Consider the following 20,682-nt stretch of genomic DNA (forward strand, 5'->3'; position numbering starts at 1 on the left):
GCCAATGCTATCTGGGAGATCACTCAAATGACATGCACATTTGACCCCAAGTGAAGGAGAAGGAGAGAGAATGTTCGGTGGAGGTATCCTGGGCCACTGCTCAGTGTAAGGAAGGTTCAGTAAAGTTGGCAAGGAGTCTGCAAGCCAAAACACATCTAATTTTTTAAGAGAATTTAGATTTTATTTAGAGGTTCTTCCTGCCTGTATGATAATTAGAATCTCCATAGCAAATGACCTTGAGAAGTCACTGGTTTTGGAGTTAATTGTGTCTTCTAAAGACAGCCTCCCGACTGTCACTGAGACCTTGGAGTATTTTTTCCATAGTTAATAAGGAAAGCCTCACCCCTGGAGAAGAGAGAATGAACATCCTTCCAACAGCGATGCTGTATCCTTCATTCATTACATTAACAAAAGCGAAAAAGTTTCCAGAAATGGTTCCTAAGTGCCAAGTGTTCTGATAATGAGCATTTCTCACTATTCTGGCTATTTTTAATATCTTGAATATTTCTTTCTTTGCTACACATAGTCATTCATTCTCAGGCAGATCCCAGAAGGACAGACAGTACCAGTGGCCACAGTTACTGGTAACAGTTCCATAGACGAGGTCATTTTTTGGTCCCAGTTGTATTCTGAGCACCCACGACACATCAGGCTCTGTCTAATCCCTGCCATTTTGAGAGCTTCCTTCCCATACCGAGTCTGTTCACCCTCCAATGACTTGGCATTTAAGTTCCGACCTGAAGTTTCCAAAGTGCTCTGTAAAGCAGCTAAACGTAGCTCATCTGAGAGGAAGGCTTTCCAAGCTGTCCCTTTGCACATCTCCTGTGTGTGTGAATTACTATGGTTTAGGTCAACACCAGTCCCCTAACTACAGGGTTCCAATTCCAGCTGCCATACCTGACAACACGGAGTGATCGTGTACAGTAACTGCTGCTGGGTTTTCAGTCCGCAAATCGCCCCTGTTATTACAGGTGTGCTCTGTGGTCACATCTTTCCGAGCCTGGTGGTTATTGGTCTCCGCACATCTGTTTTTCAGCGTGTGCACAGGCAGCGAAATGTAGAGGCATGTGGCCTCTTTGTCTCCCAGTAATAAACTCAAATGACATTTTACAACGAGTAAGAGAAAGGGGGAATGGGCCAAGAAAGATGAAAGTGCCACAAAGAAACAAAAAGTGGTAACACTGGAAGTGAGATTTTGTATTTATTTATTTTTATTGAAGTACAGTTGATTTACAATGTTGTGTTAGTTTCTGGTGTACAGCAAAGTGATTCAGTTATGTACATATATTCTTTTTCATATTCCTTTTCATTACAGGTAATTACAAGGTATTGAATGAGTTCCCTGTGCTGTACAGTAGGGCCGTGTTGTTTATATATTTTATGTATAGTGGTTTGTATCTGCAAATCCCAGACTCCCGATTTATCCCTCCTCACCCTCTTCCCCCACTGGTAACCATAAGTTTGTTTTCTATGTCTGTGAGTCTCTTTCTGTTTTGTAAATAAGTTCATTTGTCTCATTTTCTTAGATTCCACATATAAGTGATAGCATATGGTATTTTTCTTTCTCTGATTTACTTTACTTAATATGATGATCTCCAAGTCCATTCATGTTGCTGCAAATGGCATTAGTTTATTCTTTTTTATGGCTGAGCAGTAGTCCATGGTAAAAGTATACCACGGCTTCTTTATCCAGGCATCTGTCGATGGACATTTAGGTTGCTTCCACGTCTTGGCTATTGTAAATAGTGCTGCTGTGAACATTGGGATGCATGTGTCTTTTAGAATTATGGTTTTCTCTGGACATATGCCCAGGAGTGGGGTTGCTGGATCATATGGCAACTCTATCTTTAGTTTTTTAAGGAACCTCCATACTGTCCTCCATAGTGTCTGCATCAATTTGCATTCCCACCAACAGTGTAGGAGGGTTCCGGTTTCTCCACAACCTCTCCAGCATTAAATTCTAAAGTTTATTTTTTTAAAGGTAGTGGGAAGCATTTATATAAAATTCTAAGAAACTATAGTGACAGAAAGGCCATCAGTTGCCTAGAGGACGGCGGAGGGAGAAGCACCCAACCACAGGGGCACTTGGTGGGTGTCAGGGGGCTACTGTGGTGGGGACTCCACGATTGTACACAATTACCAACATTCAACAAACACGTTAAAATGTGTGAATTTTACTGCGTGTAAGAAACACTGTCATAAAAGAAGATGTTGAAAGTCTCTTAGGTTGTTGTGTAATAGGTTGTGGAAAATTATCTCAGCAGCAGTACAGAGAATGGCTTGAGGATGAGATCAGTAAGGAGGCGACCGCAGAGGTCCAGGCAAGAATGGGCCAGAATCTGAACAAAGAGCTGGTGGGTTGAAATGGCTACACTGGGGAAAGGGGGTGGCAATTTAAATAGCTATTGCTCACTGAGTGCACACATCCCTATCTCTTTTACACATCCCAGTCCCTGAGAAGGAGAGGATAGCCCTGCTTTATGGAAACACTGACTCAGAGATGTTAGGAAAATCCTATGAGCCTGGAGAGATGTCCCAGATGGGCTGCTGTCAGGTCTCAGGGCCCTTCATTTCCTGTTAGAACCCATTCCATTGATTTTCAGATCTCAAGATCTTCCTGGGTCATAGTATTCATTTATATTGTAGAACGAGTTAGTTACACAAAACATGACAGGATTAGCTATCTGGTAGTTCTTCCACTTTAAAGTTCGTAGACCATGAATCTCATAGATTAACAGCAAGTTGTTCTGCAGTTGCCAGACCTATGCCACACATCTCACATCCACGTTAAGGGAAATGAAACCCCAAACATGCCCAAGCCAGACGTCCATAATGGGCGATTTATAAAAACACCTGATAACTGAAGGTCATAGATTTCATGCTTCTCTGCATCCCCCACAGTGACCCGTACTGGCCATTATTCTTATTTGAACTATAATTATTTCTTGGTTGGTTGACCTCGACTACTATCTTTATTTTTTGATTTGGGAAAACATGAAGGCATTTCTCAAATTGGAGCAGACTTTAACAATAACCACAGAAGCTGTTTTTTAATAGATGCCACTGTAAGAATGAAACATCTCGTGGGAAATGAAACTTCTCATTCTCATTCACGTGTGCTGAGAAATAAATGTATCAGTGTGCACATATGATTGAGGGGACGCCATCTTCCATGAATGTGGAATGGCTCCAACATTTACTGGATGCCTGTTTATCCAAGTCTTTGTTTTATTTATTTGTTTAAACATAATTTGCATTTATTTTATTTCTATAATAGGGATTTGCCTTTGTATTTGTTCTTTTTTAATTGAAATATAGTTGATTTACAATGTTGTGTTAGTTTCTGGTGTACACCAAAGTGACTCAGTTATACATACATATATATATATATATATATATATATATATATATATTCTTTTTCATTATAGGTTATTACAAGCTATTGAGTATAGTTCCCTGTGCTATAAGGTTTTGTTGTTTATCTATTTTACATACAGTAGTTTATATCTGCTAATCCTAAACTCCTAATCTATCCATCCTCCAATTCCTTTCTCCTTTGGTAAGTTTGTTTTCTACGACTGTCAGTCTCTTTTGTTTTGTAAATAAGTTCATTTGTATCATTTTTATAGATTCCACATATAAGTGATATCATACGATATTTGTCTTTGTCTGACTTACTTCACTTATTATGATGATCTCCAGGTCCATCCATGTTGCTGCAAATGGCATTTTTCATTCTTTTTTATGGCTGAGTAGTATTCTATTGTATATATACCAAGTGTTTTAAAGCATGCACTCCTGACTTGATGGAAAAGTCTCATTTACCATCATTCCTGGCATGTTTAAAAACCAATAACCAGCGGTTGATTGAGTGTGCTTGGTGCTACCTAACAAGGCCAATGTTTTGTGTGTGATCTCACTGAACTCTCTTAATAGCCCAAAGGGTACGAATCATTCTCATTAGACAGATGAGTAAACTAGAGAGCTTCGGTGACTTACTCAAGATCCTACAGCAAGTAATTAGCTTCATTCAATAGGCTTTTGAAACCAGCGCTAGGAAGACCTGGAGACCCAGGCTCTTTCCTTTGAATAAGAGCAGAAGCCCCCCAGGAAGCACATGTGGACCTGTCACTAAATGCTCTGCTCTTCCTACTCTCCCCTCTACCCCCCCACAAAAAGAAAGACCCACATCCATACCATTTGCAAACACCAACTGGATACTAATTGTAATTTCACATTTAGATTTTCTTTAATGTGTGACTTACAAACCAGTAGGCTAGAAACTGAAACTGGCTCAGCGACTTATTTTGTTTAGCATGGTGATTTTTTTTAAATGAAGTTTGAGATTTTACCCAGCTTCCACCAGGCCCTTTGGTCTTGGACTGGGCTGTTTTTCTCATGTATGTTCCCTGTTAGGTAACTAATCTAAATTAAAACTGAATACCAATTAAAATGATAATATCCCTGGGAGAGGCTAACAGCTCAAACTGTTAATAGTATTGTGACCAAGTTTAAAATCCTCTACTGAGCAGAGGTTTTGAAGGAGGAGAGGACAGCTGGGTGAGGAGAGGAGACAGAGGAGCTGGGACAGGGGCAATCTCAGTCTTTCCATACTTTTATTCCAGTTTTTTCTGACTCCCTCATTCTCTCCATCTCTCAAAGCTTCTCAAGCAGGAATCTGTAGCCAGTAGTTTCCCACTAGTTAGCATTCATTTCTTTGGAAAATTAACAACAATAACTAGATGATAAGGAAATAATGTTCCACAAGAATCTATAACTCAGATACACTGAATGCCTCAGCCTCGTAAGAGTTCATTCCTGTTATGCTGAGACACGTGGGGTCTGAGCCTCCATCCCGTGTAATCAGTGGAAGTGCAGCACTCTTATTATTAATAATAGTTAACTTTTATTGTGCACCTACTATGAGCTGGATACTTTGATCTTAGTTTAAACTGGAACAAACAGATGCACCAGTACATCTGCATCAATGATCATTTTCAAGGACAGAAAAGAGTAAAACCACATGCAAGAAAGAAACTGAAATGAATCCAGGCAACCTTATTTTAAATGCAGCAGCACTATGCACAATAGGCAAGACATAGAAGCACCTAAATGTCTATCCAGACGACTGGATAAAGAAGCTGTGGTATATAAATACAAAACAGAAACACACATAGACATAGAATACAAACTTGTGGTTGCCAAGGGGGAGGGGGTGGGAAGGGATAGACTGGGAGTTCAAAAGTTGTAGATACTGACAGGCATATATAGAATAGATAAACAAGATTATACTATACAGCACAGAGAAATAAATACAAGATATATATTGTGGTAGCTCACAGCAAAAAAAAATATGATAATGAATATATGTATGTTCATGTATAACTGAAAAATTGTGCTCTACACTGGAATTTGGCACAACATTGTAAAATGACTATAACTCCATTTAAAAAATGTAAAAAAAAAAGTTGTGGTATATTTCTACAATGGAATACTACTTGGTCATGAAAAAGAATAAAATAATGCCATTTGCAGCAATGTGGATGGACCTCAAGGTTGTCACACTAAGTGAAGTAAGCCAGAAAGAGAAAGAAAAATACCATATGATATCACTTTTATGTGGAATCTAAAAAAAAAGAAAAAAAGAGGACACTAATGAACTCATCTACAAAGCAGAAACAGACTCACAGACATAGTAAACAATCTTATGGTTACTGGGGAAAGAGGGTGGGAAGGGACAAATTTGGGAGTTTGAGATTTACAAATGTTAACCACTATATATAACAACAGATTTTTTAAAGTTTCTTCTGTATAGCACAGGGAATTATGTTCAATATCTTGTAATAACCGTTAATGAAAAAGAATATGAAAACGAATATACGTATGTATATGCATGACCGGGACATTTTGCTGTACACCAGCAATTGATGCATTCTAACTGACTGTACTTCAATTTAAAAAGTAAAAATAAAAATAAATGCAGTCAGGAAGCCCTGAAGGGGAGTTCTCATTCACTGCAGCCTACAGACCCCGGCCTTCTGACCCGACCACAAGCTGCCCACTGCCCACAGCCAAGGAAGACCCAGCACACCTGCCCCCATCTCCTCCTTTCCTCGCTAAGAACAAGCCCCTCCTGTGTTCTCCCTACTTCGCCACTAGTTTACTTGTCCCAAATTGCAATTCTCGGCTGTGCCTGAATAAACTCATTTTGCTGGTTATTTTACCAGCATGGCTCTTCTGGTCAACATTACATTATCCTAGAGAAATCATATTTCTTTATAGAAAAGAATTGAAGGACTCAGATTTACAGGGACATAGCTCCCACAGAGAAGACAAATGTTGGAAATACTACTCAGAACAGTGAATCTCCTCCTTTTCTTGGATATTTCTATTACAAAATAGGCCCTTTCTTTACCAAAAAACCCATTGACATGTTTTTCCAAGAACAGGGAACAAGAGAACAGTCTGCCCTCAGAGATAAGTTCAAGCCACCTCCCCCTCCTACATCAACAAGAAACTGAATCACTGAAATTATAAGTATCTCACAGTTTAAAAGATCCCAGTGACCCAGATAATCGGGTAAAGTTATCTGAGCTCCCTGCCCTCTATTTGGTCTGAAGTCTAGAGCCCAGGCTTGAGAGGAGCCCAAGCTCCATTTACCCAGACCAAGCATTCAACTATCCTGTTTGTCATGGTCTTAAGAGATCACTTTAAATATCAACATTTCTGAGACATAGAATTGAAAAATTCAGTTGTGATAACAGAGAAACTAGAAACTTACTATAAAATTATGCTAATTATAAAAGCATAGCATTGTATTCACAGAAAAGCGTGTGGATGTCTGAAATTTTGGGGGAAGTGTACCAAAAAGAAGAGGGATCAATGGATGGATGGAGTAACAGACAGCTGGATGGATATGTCACAAAGAAAGGAAAGTGTGAGTGCACATAGAACCTGCCCAGCAGCTGCTCAGCTGATCGCGATGTAATTCTTTTGACTTTGCTACAGCAAAGTAAATAAATTTAATTTTTATTTTTTAAAAATGTGCTGTAAATTTGAAAATTAAAAGTGAAGGGTGGGGAAGAGAAATCACCGAGTGGTAGGGCATGTGCTTAGCGTGCACGAGGTCCTGGGTTCAATCTCCGGTACCTCCATTAAATGCAAATTTAAAGGTGAAGAATTGTGCTAATATATTAATAGTATCTTTAATCATACAGAGCCCAGATACACCAGAAATTCACACAACACTGTAAACTGGCTATACTTCAATAAAAAAATAATAATTTTTCAAAAGATAGAGAGCCCAGAAAACAAACCTATGCGTATGTGGGATCTCAGTGTACGACAGTGGCGATGTAAATTAGTGGAGAATGATTAACTGCTTAACAAATGGAGGTGTGAAAAGTTGTCCAAACAAAAAATAGCTCCGTCTCAATTAGGCCCCGAGTCTAGTCTTTTGCACGGAACTGCTCCAGGCCTATTTTTCCTCTCTGCTGTAGCCCCAGCGGCTGGTGCCCACCAGGTGGTCAGTAACTGTTGGATGAAGACCTCAGTCCTGGGACATACGCTGTGGGCTGGGGGATTCCTGTGATCCAGGCTGTTGCCAAGGGTTGGAGGTGAGAGCCAGGGAGCTGAGTCCTGAATCCACCCTCTTTAATGTTCCTCCTCAGCTGAGTTAAACCAGCTGCTGCACTGACTCCTGATGGCAAATAAACAGACTCAGTGATGAGTGACGTGATGTTGTCCTACCATCATTCAGGGGCTGGCAGAGCCCCCTGGAAGAGCTGCAGGAACAGAATTTGTGACTGTTTGCTATTCCTCAGGTTACTCATTACAGGTGGGACAGGTGAGTAGGATTTGAGGTGGGCAAGGAGGACATAATAATGTAGAAACAAATAATGGACCCCAAGTTACAGACTGCATGTACATAAAAGCAATACCACGGATACGTGTATTACAGACACATGCATCTATGTCACATACATACATGTGTGCGAGTGTGTATGTGTGTAAAGAGACGGCAAAGAATTCTATCATCAGCCCAACTTGGTCTTGCACACGTTTTCCTTATGGGCCTGAGAAAGGAAAGTAAGCAATTTCACGGAGTCAAATTTGGCAAAAGATACTTCAAACTACTTTCGCATATTGATTCAAAGATTCTGTAGTCAGGACACACACTGTCCTCTGATGCTGATAAGTCATGTGCTTATTCTCAGCACACCAATGATAAAGCGGAAGTAAATTATAGATACTCTATTACAGTTTCCCTTTTGACCTGCTAAATCAATCAAAGTGTGTTTTGTTCCGTTTTACCGTAAACATTAGTAGTTTTATTTTGGTATAGTCTAACATCGTTGTAAGTCTTCTAAATCTTAAAAATCAAAGGAATAACCCGAATAAAAGTGCTTTATAGATCTTTTGGTTTTCCTCAGGTATAACATAAGGGAAGATGGAAACTTGGCAAATATTCTATGTATTACTGTGTGTGACATAGACGGTATGTGACATAGATAACTAACATGAAAAATGTGTGCTTCCATCAAAAGAATGGAGGCACTTTGTCTTTGCTACATCAATCAAATATGTTAGCATAGTAACTCTTCCCTTTATTTTATCCTGCCTAAATCCAAATAACCTTTAGAGTAAATCGAAGAAGATGAAGTTTTAAAAAATGTTTAATACCAGAGATTCCTCCTATCAAAAATCTTTGTTTTTATTGTTGATTTCAATGAAATGACACACTTTCCTTCTAGTGGTTTCCTCATTCATCAATAGTAAAGTCAGCTCTTTAGTCCCATGAGCATGAGAACTACCAGCTGCAAACGAGCTGAGTCCAATCACCTTTAAAAACTTCAAAGAATCACATCCATTTCAATGGTGTGAACACAAGATTTGGTGCCCTAAAAAAAAAAAAAAGACGTTTGGTACCTGATAGGTTCATCTAGCCAACAAGCCATTATGACACTATTTCACAGTCGGCATTATGTAATTACTACCCATACATGATCTATTACAGTCCCAGGATCTTGAAAAAGACCATATCCCTTATAAAGACTGTCTATACAGCTTTGCTATTTGTAAGTCACTTGATTACTCTGTGTGTTTGTACAACTGAAACCCACAGGTGAGACTGAAATTGTCCTGAATAAGGGAGGGGACTCCTGCAAAAGGCTTAACTAGAATAGACATGTTATAGCATGATTAGGATTAGGGGAAGGGAACCTTCACCTTCTTGACTTAAAGATTCTCCACCTTTAATCCTGCCTCCAACTAAGATGCCTATGAGAAAATATCAGGCTTTATTTTTTTTTTTAGTTCTTTTTTTTAATAGACCATATTCTTTTAGAGCAGTTTCAGGTTCACAAAGGAATTGAGCAGAAAATACAAAGTTTGCACATAGCCCTCCCCACCCACACATATATACTCCCCTACCCTCAACATTCCTCATCAGTGTGGCATATTTGGTACAATCAATGAACCAACATGGGCACATTATTATCAACCAAATCCATAGCTTACATGAGGATTCACTCTTGATGTTGTACATTCTATGGGTTTTGACAAATGCATAATGACATGTAGCCACTACTATGGTATCATACAGAATAATTTCATTGCCCTAAAAATCCCTTGTGCTCCATCTGTTCATTCTTTCCTCCCTCCCTCTCCCCAAACCCCTGGAAACCATGATCTTTTTTTGTTTCTGTAGCTGTGTATCAGGCTTTATTCTTGACCGTGATCATAGTTCAGGGCCTCTAGATTAAGAGCGAAAATTTCCTTAACTTTCTGAGTAGACTTCGTCCTGATTTCTAACCTCGTGGCGTGACAGTAACGAATAGAACTGAAAAGCAGGCAGTAGTGACATATCAAGGTTTCAGTTTCCAAAGCTTCTTCAACACTAAGAAACACACTTGGATGGAGCTCATTGTGCTGAGCAATTAGAAAAGCTGGAGGTACCAGAACTCTGCGAAGGTGTTCACTGAGAATGGATTGCCAGTTGCCTGCCTTGTAATTCAGCTACTTGGACACTTGGTGTTTGTTGTGTTTTTGATAAAGAGCAATTGATGGAAGGGCATAGACTGATTGTTCTTACTATATTAAAATCAGGTCTTTGCAGAAATAGACACTATAAAGACAATGCCCCGGGGGAGGGTGCAGCTCAGTGGTAGAGCATGGGCTTAGCAGGCGTGAGGTCCTGGGTTCAATCCCCAGTACTGCCATTAAAAAAATAAATAAATAAGACAGTGCCCTGTAACACTGGTGTGGTGGACACTGTGGTGTGCCACCAAGCTCCCAAATTCCCCGTTTATGCCTAAGGCTGATGGTGCCTCACACATCCCTGGGATTGCCCTCCACAGAAGGTAGCCGCCTCACCTAAGACTAGGCCCCTTCCCCAGGGGCAGCCAGCATCCAGTGATTAGTCCCTCGTCTCAATTAGAACAACTCTGCCGGGCCATCTGGGCCCCAGAGCTTTCCCATAAAAGGCCTCTGTTGCAACTGTATCACAGGCCAGCTGTGCTTCAGCCCGCTCCCCTCCTTCCTGTGCAGGCAGTGCTGTTGAGAACACTCCCCAGTTAACCTTCTGCAAGCAAACTTCTGCCTCACAGACTTTACCCCATCAAACCCACCCAAAGACTTACGGCAAATTCTCTGGTAGGATTAAAGATAACCATTTTTATGTCATTGTAGTTTATTGCTTAATTAACTTGGTTTGAGTGAATGGACTGGGTGCAGTTAAATTCCTACTGGTTTTCCTGTGGGTCAGTCTGCCTAAGGCTAGGGGTACAGTGTTGGTTGTTTATATGTTCATTTGAAAAGGCATCTCAGTGGGGAGGGTATAGCTCAGTGGTAGGGTGTGTGCCTAGCATGCTCAGGGTTTTGGGTTCAATCCCCAGTTCCTCCATTAAAGATAAATAAATAAAAACCCAATTACCTTCCCCACCCAAAAAGCACCAGGAAAAATTAAAAAACTGTAGAATATATACAAGTCTGGTTTTTTTGAAAATACAATTAACAAGCTTGGTAAATCACAGTAAATGTATGAATAAATAGGAAGGACTCTTCTGTTTCTACTTTCTCAATTAGGTGCATTTTCCTTATAAGGCAATTAATTGTGAATATTGAATGACTTGCTGAATAAGAATGAAACCTTGGGCACTGCAGAAATGATCAAGATGTACCAGGTCAAATCATTTGGCCCAACGTTCTGGTGAATTTTGTGAAAGATCTTGACTGTCATCACTGATATCAACTTCCAAATACGCCAAAATATGCACTCTTTTGTGGCCTCATGGCGCTGCTTTTACAGAACCTATCCCTGTGACTTATGCTAACCACCCCCGCCCCCACCGCTGGACTAGGACTTCGTCTGGGGGAAGTTATTCACATTTGTACCCTCCACCTCCTAGCAGTGCACAATAATTAATAGGCACCTATTGAATTCCAGTTTCAATCAGTACAGGATTTATTAGCACTTATGAGATCCTGGGCACCAAGCTAAACATTGTTTGAGAAAATGAGTCACAGTTACCACCCTCAAGGAATTTATTATATTTCTGGGGTTATAAACACTAACAGTCAGAGACAATTTAATAGTGGCCAATTAAATATGGTAGGTTAAATATTTATATTTATCTTTGATTTCCCCTGATGCTCCACTAAAGTAACAGTACAGAAACACAAAACCCCTGAAGCCACAAGTGTAAAGAAAACTTGAAGGAGGATCATCAGCAAACAGGATATGAACGAAATGCTGTAAGTGTCTACCTGCCTGAAAAAGCCCAGAGAAGGCTAAAACCTCAGCTTGCAGGGCAGAAAGCCAGGAAGTCAGGCAATTTTCCACACAGAATACCAGAAAGCATGAAGGACGGTAGACGCTAAGAGGCAGGGGTGCAGGGTAGAGGTGAAGGTAGGGAGATTTAGGTGAGAGTTTATACACAGAGCTGCTGAAGTGCAGTTCCCCCAAGCAAAGTCCCAGAAGGTGGCCACTTCCCCGGCACAACAGAGGGATGGCAGTCAAGGGGGAGAAGTCGAACCAGAGAGGCTGTGGATTCAGGGACACCAGACTCAGCTGAAGAGAGGGGTGAGTTGCCTTACTGAAAACAGGGAGATCAAATGAAAGTCTACGAACTGAATGTTGGTATCACCCAAACCTACTCACTTCAAAGAAAACTGGCCACCAGACTTTTGTTCGCCTCACAAGAAACTGGGGGATTCCTCTCTTGGGAAACTAACCAGTCCAAAAGAAATGTCCACGTAAAATGACGTTTAGAAGTTTCCTGATGAAGTTGCGTGGTCCTGCCCAATCGCACGGTGGTGAAACCCATCAATCTACAAGCCCTATGCACGTGTGCACAGTTTCTATGTGTTTAAGTTTCTCACACAATCTATTAGAGTGACAAGGGCCACCACACATTTGAGAAAATCCTCTAACATGAGCGGCAGAGACCAAAACAAACCACAGAGGAAATCAGGAAACTGAAAAACAGAACAGATCCTCAGAATGATAAGATACGCTCTATGAAGCAAGAACCAATTTCACTAAAAACATCCGTCTAGAGAATAAAAATTCAGGAAAGTATATATCTATAATAACCAACAGAAGAGTTGAAAATAAAGTTAGGAGACTCTCCCAAAAATGGCAACAAAAGCCAATGAAATGGAAAATAGGAAAGAAAAGTATAGATAAAAAGACACTGAAAGCTGCCTGGAAGAAAAGTGCAGATCACATACAAATGATCAGGACTCAGGAGGAATTAGACTTCCCGCATGCCTTCAAAATATGAACAGTAGCTTTATACTGCTGGAGATTTGGACTGTGTCAGCAGTAAACAACTAGGGGGAAGTGAGGCAATTATTAACTCCAGAAAAAAACAAGAAGTTGTACAAATGTAATCATAGTACACTATGTGGCTAAGCTGTGAATAACAATTACTTAGAATGTATACTAATTTTATTCAAGTTCTTTTTTTTTAATTGAAGTATAGTCAGTTTACAGTATGTGTCAATTTCTGGAGTACAGCATAATTGTTCATTCATATGTATACATACATACATTCACTTTCATATTCTTTTTCATTCTAGGTTATTACAAGATATTGAATATAATTCCCTGTGCTATTCAGTAAGAACTTGTTTATTTTATTGTATACTAATTTTAAAATGGTGATAGAAATACATTGGGAAGATAAAGGGAAGAAAATGTATGTGTTGACTCAGATGAAGGGCAACCTAAGGGAGTTAAAACTTCACTTAATAATAATTAATAATAAGTCAAGAAGCAGCAGTAAAAGAATGTTATTTAGAAATATGGAGGGAAATACCAGAAGAGATTGTTCAAAGAGTTAAAGCGATTGCACTGAGAAATGGGGATTGGACTGAGTGGAGGAAGAACTTCTGGTTTTCATTGTTGTAGGATAATTTTACTTCTAAACTATGAACATGTGCTATTTTGATTAAAATGTTTTTTAAAATATGCCCTAAAGAATTAAACTATGATATTAAATAGAGCGTGGGGGTTTTCTGTCTGATTAACAAAAGAATTCTATGCTGAAAAACCATCTGCAGAAGGTGGGACTTGAAGATAGATGGGTAGGATTTAGACGGGCATAAGGGAGAGACATTCAGGGCTGGATCAACATGAACTTGAAATTAGCAAGTTATAAGGGGGGACAGTGAAAAAGCCAGTTGCCAGGAGCCAAGAAGCTAAGTTTTGAAACAGTGGGAAAATCCTACTTAAGAAGAGGTCAGATGATAGAAGGCCTTGGGATTTAAGCAGAGGAGTTTGAACTTATTTGAGAAAAAAGGGAGTTGTAGATTCTTGAGCAATGAAATGATGTAACAGAAGCAATCTTTTAGGAAATTTAATCTGAACCTTGTATGAGAACGAGTGGATACGGGAGGGAATTGTTTAGTTTCTTTTCATCATTCCAGCCCCTGCACCTCTTGCAGTGCCTGGCTCATAGCAGGAGCTCAACCCATATCTCCTGAATGATCAAATGTGAAAGAAGCTGGGAGCTGGTGGAGGAATCTAGGCATGAAGTAGCAGAGCCACAGACTAGGAATGAGTAGTGGAAATGGAAAGGGACAGGTGTCCCCTGTACACAGTCCAAAGAGAGAAAGACTATAATTTCCATTTCTAAATGCCCTTTTTTTTAAAAAAAAAGTCACTTCACATCAAATATGAAACAAATTTTCTATAGTAATAATGATATACACAGTAGCTATATTCTTAGACTCTCTCCAACTATTTATAGTTACTCTCAAATACAGTCCAATCTAAATACATTTATCATACATAAGTAGTATTTTACAGCATGATTTCCAGGAGACAAATTTTAAGTTCCAACTTTTAGGTTATTATTTCAATTATCTACTGCCATGTAACAAATTTTCAAAATGGGATAGCTTAAACCAGTCACCATTTTATTACACCTCATGATTTCACTGGTCAGGAATTTGGGCAGGCCTCAGCTGGGTGATTCTTCTGCTCTAAGGGTGCCAGTTGGGATTACTCACTGGTACTCAACTGGTGGATGTGCTGGTCTGGACAGTTCAAGGTGGCCTCCCTCACAAGTCTGGTCCCTGGGTGGGGACAGCTGGAAGGCGGGGATCAGCTGGGTCTGTAGACACCAGCACTGTGTTCTCAGGGTAATTGGTTTTCCGATGTGGCATTGCAGAACCCCCTGGAAGAAAAACTGAGATGAACTATTTTTTAAAACCCACCTTTTGTCTCCCTGTGAAAATTTTTCTTAAGCCCTATTGCCCGATACTCATCACTAGTGTGACAGGACCATTTTTAGAAAGATTTTGTTTTCTCCATAGCTTTCTTCTCCATCCTGGTTCTGGGCTCTTTGGGCTCCCTCACCCAGAAGTGTGTATGTCAGATCTGAAAGCAGAAGGCGCTTGCAGACACTTCCTTTTCTGGATTTTGTTTTCATGAAGCCTGAGCTTCCAGGATCTGTTGTGCAGGAAGAGTGAAGAGGCAAGAATTGAAAGGCAGGAGCTTCCCTGCTTATCCCTTCCAAGCACCTCCTTCCCCTCACCACACCCGTGGAGCCTCCTGAGTCACTTTTTTGGAACCTCTAACTCCAGAATATGAAAATCAGTGTTCTAGATCCATCATTCCTCAGATCTTCTGAGTTGGGGCATGGTGGGATGAAAGTTGAGGCTACAGTGTTTCTCCTCTGCATGTATAGGGGATGAGGGAAATAGTGGAGTTAGAGGTGATCGGAACTTAAGCCTGGGAGTATGGACGAATGCTGATACTGGTCATCAAACTGGAGAGTTGAGTAGGTGAACTCAGTTTTGGCAGGGAGCAGCGGATAATTCATTTCATCTTTGGAATGCTAAACATGAGGGTAAGGTAGAGCATCCCAAACAAGGTGGCCTAAAGGCAGCTGGGGAGATGGGAATATCACATAGTTGAAAAGGTTAGGGCTATAGATAAGAGATTCCAACAACTGTTGAAGAAGTGGGCTCAGAGAGAAAAGGGCAGAGGGCTGAGGTCAGAGCCCTTACGCGATCCCGCTACAAAGGCTGAAAACTGGTGGTTCACTTGCCACAACAACCTCCTTCTTTGAGTGCCTACTGCTCTCTTACAGAAAACGCTGTTCTCTGAAACCACAGACGGCCAGGAACTGCCATCTGAAATTACATCAGTAAGATCCTGGAGGGATATAAGACATGGATAGGTAACCCTGATTGACTTCAAAGTCAGGTGCAGAGCTTTGGAAAAGGGGTTTCTGAAGACAACATTCCACATCTATCTTAACTTTCTAGTTCCAAGGAAACAAAACCTTGGGTCCATTTGCAGTCCAGACCTGATGTTACACACAGCTCTGCTATCAAAACACAACTTCATTTAAATTTTACCTAAACTCCACACTTCCCTCCAAGCCCTGGGAAAACTCCAGCTTCTTCTTTGTTTGGTGATATGCCCCAAGGTCCCTTAGATGTGAGCTGTCTCCCTTTGCACGGGATCAATAAATCCGAATCTAGGGACTATGGGTTCATTTCCGGAGGTTTTAGGATTCCTGGGCGAGGACCGAGGACACTGAAGGCTTTCACAGTACAACCCTTCATTTTACAAGTGAAGATTGGGGACCAAGAGAAGGGTTCCTCATTGTCTCTGCAGCTGTTCTTCCGCAGCTTGGCAGAGGCTCTGTGGTATCCATCATCTAAAATAAGGAGGCGAAATCAGCTGTGGAGTGGTTTTCCTTAGACATGGAACCCACAGGTTTACCCAGGCCTTTTAAGGCCGTTCTTACAGCCGAGGTCAGTCGTTGCTCTGGTGTGGAGACTGATGAGTTCCGTAACTGGGACCTCCAGCTCCCTGGGGGCCTTCTGCCTCTTCACCCTACTGTTTCCCATTTCTTCAGCACCTTCTATTCCGTAGGCGAAATTTCCCTTTTCTTTCTTAATCTGGTCCCCACTCGCTCAGGAAGGAGCAGCCTCTGGAACCAGAGAGCCACGTCCCACCCGTCATTCAAATCTTTCTTTTCCTGGCAAAGCCCTCGAAAAGGCTGGGCTAGGAATCAACTCATCTTCAGATTAAACAGAAAGCAAACACTTCGTTACGGGAACACAGTATCTGACTTGGACTGCGGCACGAGTAGTTTCGACTAAGCCCTAGTCCCCGGGAGCTCCTGGGACCGCGTCCCGGGCGCAGCGCGGCGGCGGGATGGGCGGCGGGGCCGCGGATTGGTCGACGGGGCGCCGGCTCCGCGCGTGCGCATTGTGCCTCCCGCACCGCCCATCCCGCCGCCCACCACCCGTCCGCGGCCTCAGGAGCTATCGGGCGGCAGCCGGCGAGCCGACGGTGGGCCCGGCCTGATCTCTGGAAGGAGGAAGGAGGGGCCGCCGTGCCGGTCCCCAGAGCCCCGCAGCCCCGCAGCCTGCCCCGCGGGCGAGGAGAAGCTGAGAGCCGCCGCCGCTCCGCCCGGCGCCGCCGCCATGGCTGCCATGATGGGTCGGAAGTGAGCCTGCGGGCGACGGTGCCGGCGCGGGCGCTGCCCCCGGGGTCCCCGCCGCCCCACCCGCCCCCGTCGGGGAGCCTCGGCCCCCGCGACCCCTGCGAGCCCGGCGCGGCCCGCGTCCTCCAAGCCTGAGCGGCGGGGAGTGGCTCCCGGCCTCCGGCCCCGGCGGCCAGGAAGATGGCGGACCCGGCCGAGTGCAACATCAAAGTGATGTGTCGCTTCAGACCTCTCAACGAGTCCGAGGTGACCCGCGGCGACAAGTACGTCGCCAAGTTTCAGGGAGAGGACACGGTGATGATCGCGGTGAGTGCCCGCGCCCCCGGCCGGCTGCGCCCGCAGTTCGGGGAAGTGGAGAGGGGGGCCGGGAAGGAGCAGGGGTCCCTGGCCTCCCAGGGGGTCCGGCGCCCCCCACCCCGGCCTGCAGGCGGGGGACGCAGGAGCGGGCTCGGTCTGGGGCACTCCCGCACCCGGGGCGCCGGGGGCGCCGTCCGGGAGCGCAGCCATTGGTGAGGATGCTGCCGGAGTTCAGGGCTCCCCCCAGGTTTGCCGAGCGTGAGATAGGCAAGATCAGACCCCGGCCCGGGACGTGGAGCTCTGAGCCCAGCCCTTCTGTGCCTTAAACAGTCAAGGTGCTTAGTCTTAGGGAAAGTGAGCCGTGTTGAACCCTATTGTTCCCCCCGCGGGAGGAGGAAAACTACCGAACAGCCGCAGTCGTCCCTGTGCCTTCTCCCAGCCTGCCCTTTGACTTTACAATTGCAAATGGCGAATCGAGGGCTGTAAAAAAGAAATGGTGAATTTTCTTTTGAACTGGGGGCGGTCAATTTTGTTTAATCTTCCAACGGATTTAGGCTGTTCGCATCGGGCTGAGTAAGTGCGTGCTCAGGGAGACCCATTGTCTCATTCTCATTGGATTTTAAGGGGTAAACGTCTTGGAAAGACTGTTAACTTTTTGTGCGTACATCAAAGTATTATAAAGCCAAGCTTTAAAAAAAAAAAAGATTAAGTTTGACCAGTGGACTAGGTTTCTTGTATTAGGTTCTTACATCTACAGTTAAGATCTACCTTGAAGAAAATTGATTTTGATAATCCCGAGGACGGTGAGAGATTGTCCTTGTGGTATAAAACATAACGTGACTGGAATTGGCTGATCATTGTCAGGGAGACCAGAAAGTAAAATTGGTGTGTGTATATATATATACATATTTTTTTTTTTGAGATCTGATCTCCAGTATTGAAAGGTCTCTGAAAAGGATATGCCCAGTTCAACGAGATTAAAATAGATAGTAAGATACTGCCTGCAGAACAGTGGATTGTGACTAAAAATTAAGTTCTTCTTTCTCGGTAATGCCATTTGGCAGAACATGTAAGACAGCACTGAAGTTCTTTAGAGTTTATGTGAAAGTTTCCAAAGTTCAGCTCTAGAAAATGTATGTCACAGCTCCACATTTGCTCAGTTGGATTTTGGCAGATAAGTCACTAGGTTACTAACAACTGCCAGCTACCACTGTGTGAGGACTGTCAGGCTGGTTCTTTGTTAACAAGCCCACCGAAAAACTCTTGCTGTAAATGACATTATGATGAGGCCAAAAAGTTAAACACAAAAATCGTCATCCTTTTCCTCTAGGAGGGTGCATTTTACATGGAATCAGAGGAAGCATGCGAGGCCTGGGTTGTAAGTTGGCACACAAGAGGCTACTAGTTTCTAACAGTTTTTGTGATCACTTAGCCTCAACAGTGGTGGACACATCAAAGCTGGTTTTCTTATTCAGACTTGATTAAGAGTGTCTTCTTTCTCCAAAATTTGTGTGTGTGCATTTACACAAATCTATAAGCATTATCAAGATTTATTTGTTGGAATGGTACAATTTAGGATTCACAATATGTTTTACAAGATTAGGTTAGAAAGTAACCTTCTGATGCAGGCCAAATGTGACATGAAATATGAGGAAAGAGTTGATAGGAAAGAAATAATTACCACAGGAAGCACGGTTATTCTAGGTTGTTTCCTTTGGATGAAGTTATTTTAAGTTTCTTACATAATTTTCCTTAGTAATGTAAGTAAGTTTAAATGATAATATTAGGAATCCTAGAAAAGTGATTGAGTCGTGCATCAATAATGAACAGGTAGTTGGCCTTTAGGTAAACTGGTAAGCATTTTCTCTGTTTTTTTTTAAGTGTAAGCAAAAATACATTACAACTGTGATACAGCTTTAAAAAAATGTAAGGCAGCATGTTTAGTTCATTACTTCCGAAACTGGTCTTTTGCGTTATAGTGTGTCATTACTCTGAGGTCTCTTTTTTTCCCTCAGTTTTAAAAAATGCATTATTTTAATTTTTTAAAAGCTGTCTGGGAATTTTTACGGGTATCTAGGAGGAGCAGAATTAGAAAATATCTAGGTTAAAGCGTATGTAGGTTTGTTTTGTTCATTTTGCTGGATCCTGATCCTGATTCAAGGTAAATAACTTAAGAAGGAATTGCTGTGAAGCAGCATTTAAAACTGAATTGTTTTAAACGATTTTAAAACATTTTTTATATAGCCTTCTGGTTAAATCAAAATTTAAAGAATAAATATTTTAGTTTACAGTGTTACTGAACTCTAATTAGTACTCATGTAGAAAATAATTTTTAAGGATTTTGATTTTCATCTAAGTTCAGTTTCTAGTACTTTGTCCAGACATTTTTCCTGTTACACATTTAATGAGTGATTTTAATATAATATAACCCCATGGCAGGCAAATCTTGTAATCTTATAATGTATCTGTGTTTTGCGGCCTCTGTGTAGATTTTTTTTTTTTTGTAATTTAGTGCTTGGTGAAATGTAAATATTACATATTGAATGAAATAAATGCATTATTTTTTGAAGATCTTTAAATGACACAAATAGAATGTTTGCTTTGGTAAGCAAACCTGTTATCCACAAAAGAAGGGAAGACCTTTTGAAAGAAGGGAAATGCCTTATGTAGTTCAAAGGAGCTTGCTGAAAACACCAGGGGGAAAAAACTGAAAACATTACCCCTTTATCTGTTTATGCATCAGAAAAGTGGAACAGGCACATCTGCATCATTAAATATCTTTACTAATCATCATTCCTTATATGGTATATACTGCGGCAGCTGCCAGAACCAAAAACAGGTCGTTGTAGTTGATTGAAATTAGACCCAGTTCCCTACCTACAACAGCACAACACAATTGCCTCTTTCAAGTGAGTAGTTTGGTGTTTTATCCTAATTACCTTTAATATAAAAACTAAAAGAGGAGCCACCATAACAGCCCTTTACACCTGTGGAATGTTAGGCCACAGTCAGTGTCTCCACCCATATGGTGTATGATCTGAAAATGACTATTCAGAATTCCAGAGAAAAAACGTATTCCTGCCTGAAGAGTGTCCTTTGTAACCAGCTTTGGTGTTCAGCCTGATGCATGCAGATTCAAACAGCAATCACTTCACTTATTCCTGTTTGGTTTTGTCCCCTTGAAGCGTAAGTCAGATGTGAATGCATCTTGTGACTTGGAGTGTCTTTGAAGATGTATAAAAATAAAGGCTGTATAATGTACATTTCAAAGGCGAGAACCAGGTTTTTAAGACATAGGTGTCCAGATCGTGAGTTTTCTTTTGTTTAATTTATTTGAAGGATTATTAGTTAAAGGGTGTGTCTTAGTTATAGACCATTAGAAATAGTTTTGTTTCACAAGTCTTATTTTACA

General features: G+C 41.7%; 1 protein-coding gene across 2 annotated transcripts in view; it reads left to right on the forward strand.

Annotated features, from left to right (window-relative positions):
- Positions 1 to 16,745: 16,745 nt before the first annotated feature.
- The window catches only part of KIF5B (kinesin family member 5B), a 38,994-nt gene continuing 35,057 nt past the window's right edge, over positions 16,746 to 20,682 (forward strand). For both annotated transcript variants that reach the window (XM_072955305.1, XM_072955306.1), the window contains exon 1: positions 16,746 to 17,279. In XM_072955305.1, the coding sequence (XP_072811406.1) occupies positions 17,154 to 17,279 (126 nt within the window). In that variant the 5' untranslated portion in view covers positions 16,746 to 17,153. The remainder of the gene's footprint in view (positions 17,280 to 20,682) is intronic.

The sequence above is a fragment of the Vicugna pacos genome, chromosome 35 (assembly GCF_048564905.1).
Source record: "Vicugna pacos chromosome 35, VicPac4, whole genome shotgun sequence".
Taxonomy (NCBI): domain Eukaryota; kingdom Metazoa; phylum Chordata; class Mammalia; order Artiodactyla; family Camelidae; genus Vicugna; species Vicugna pacos.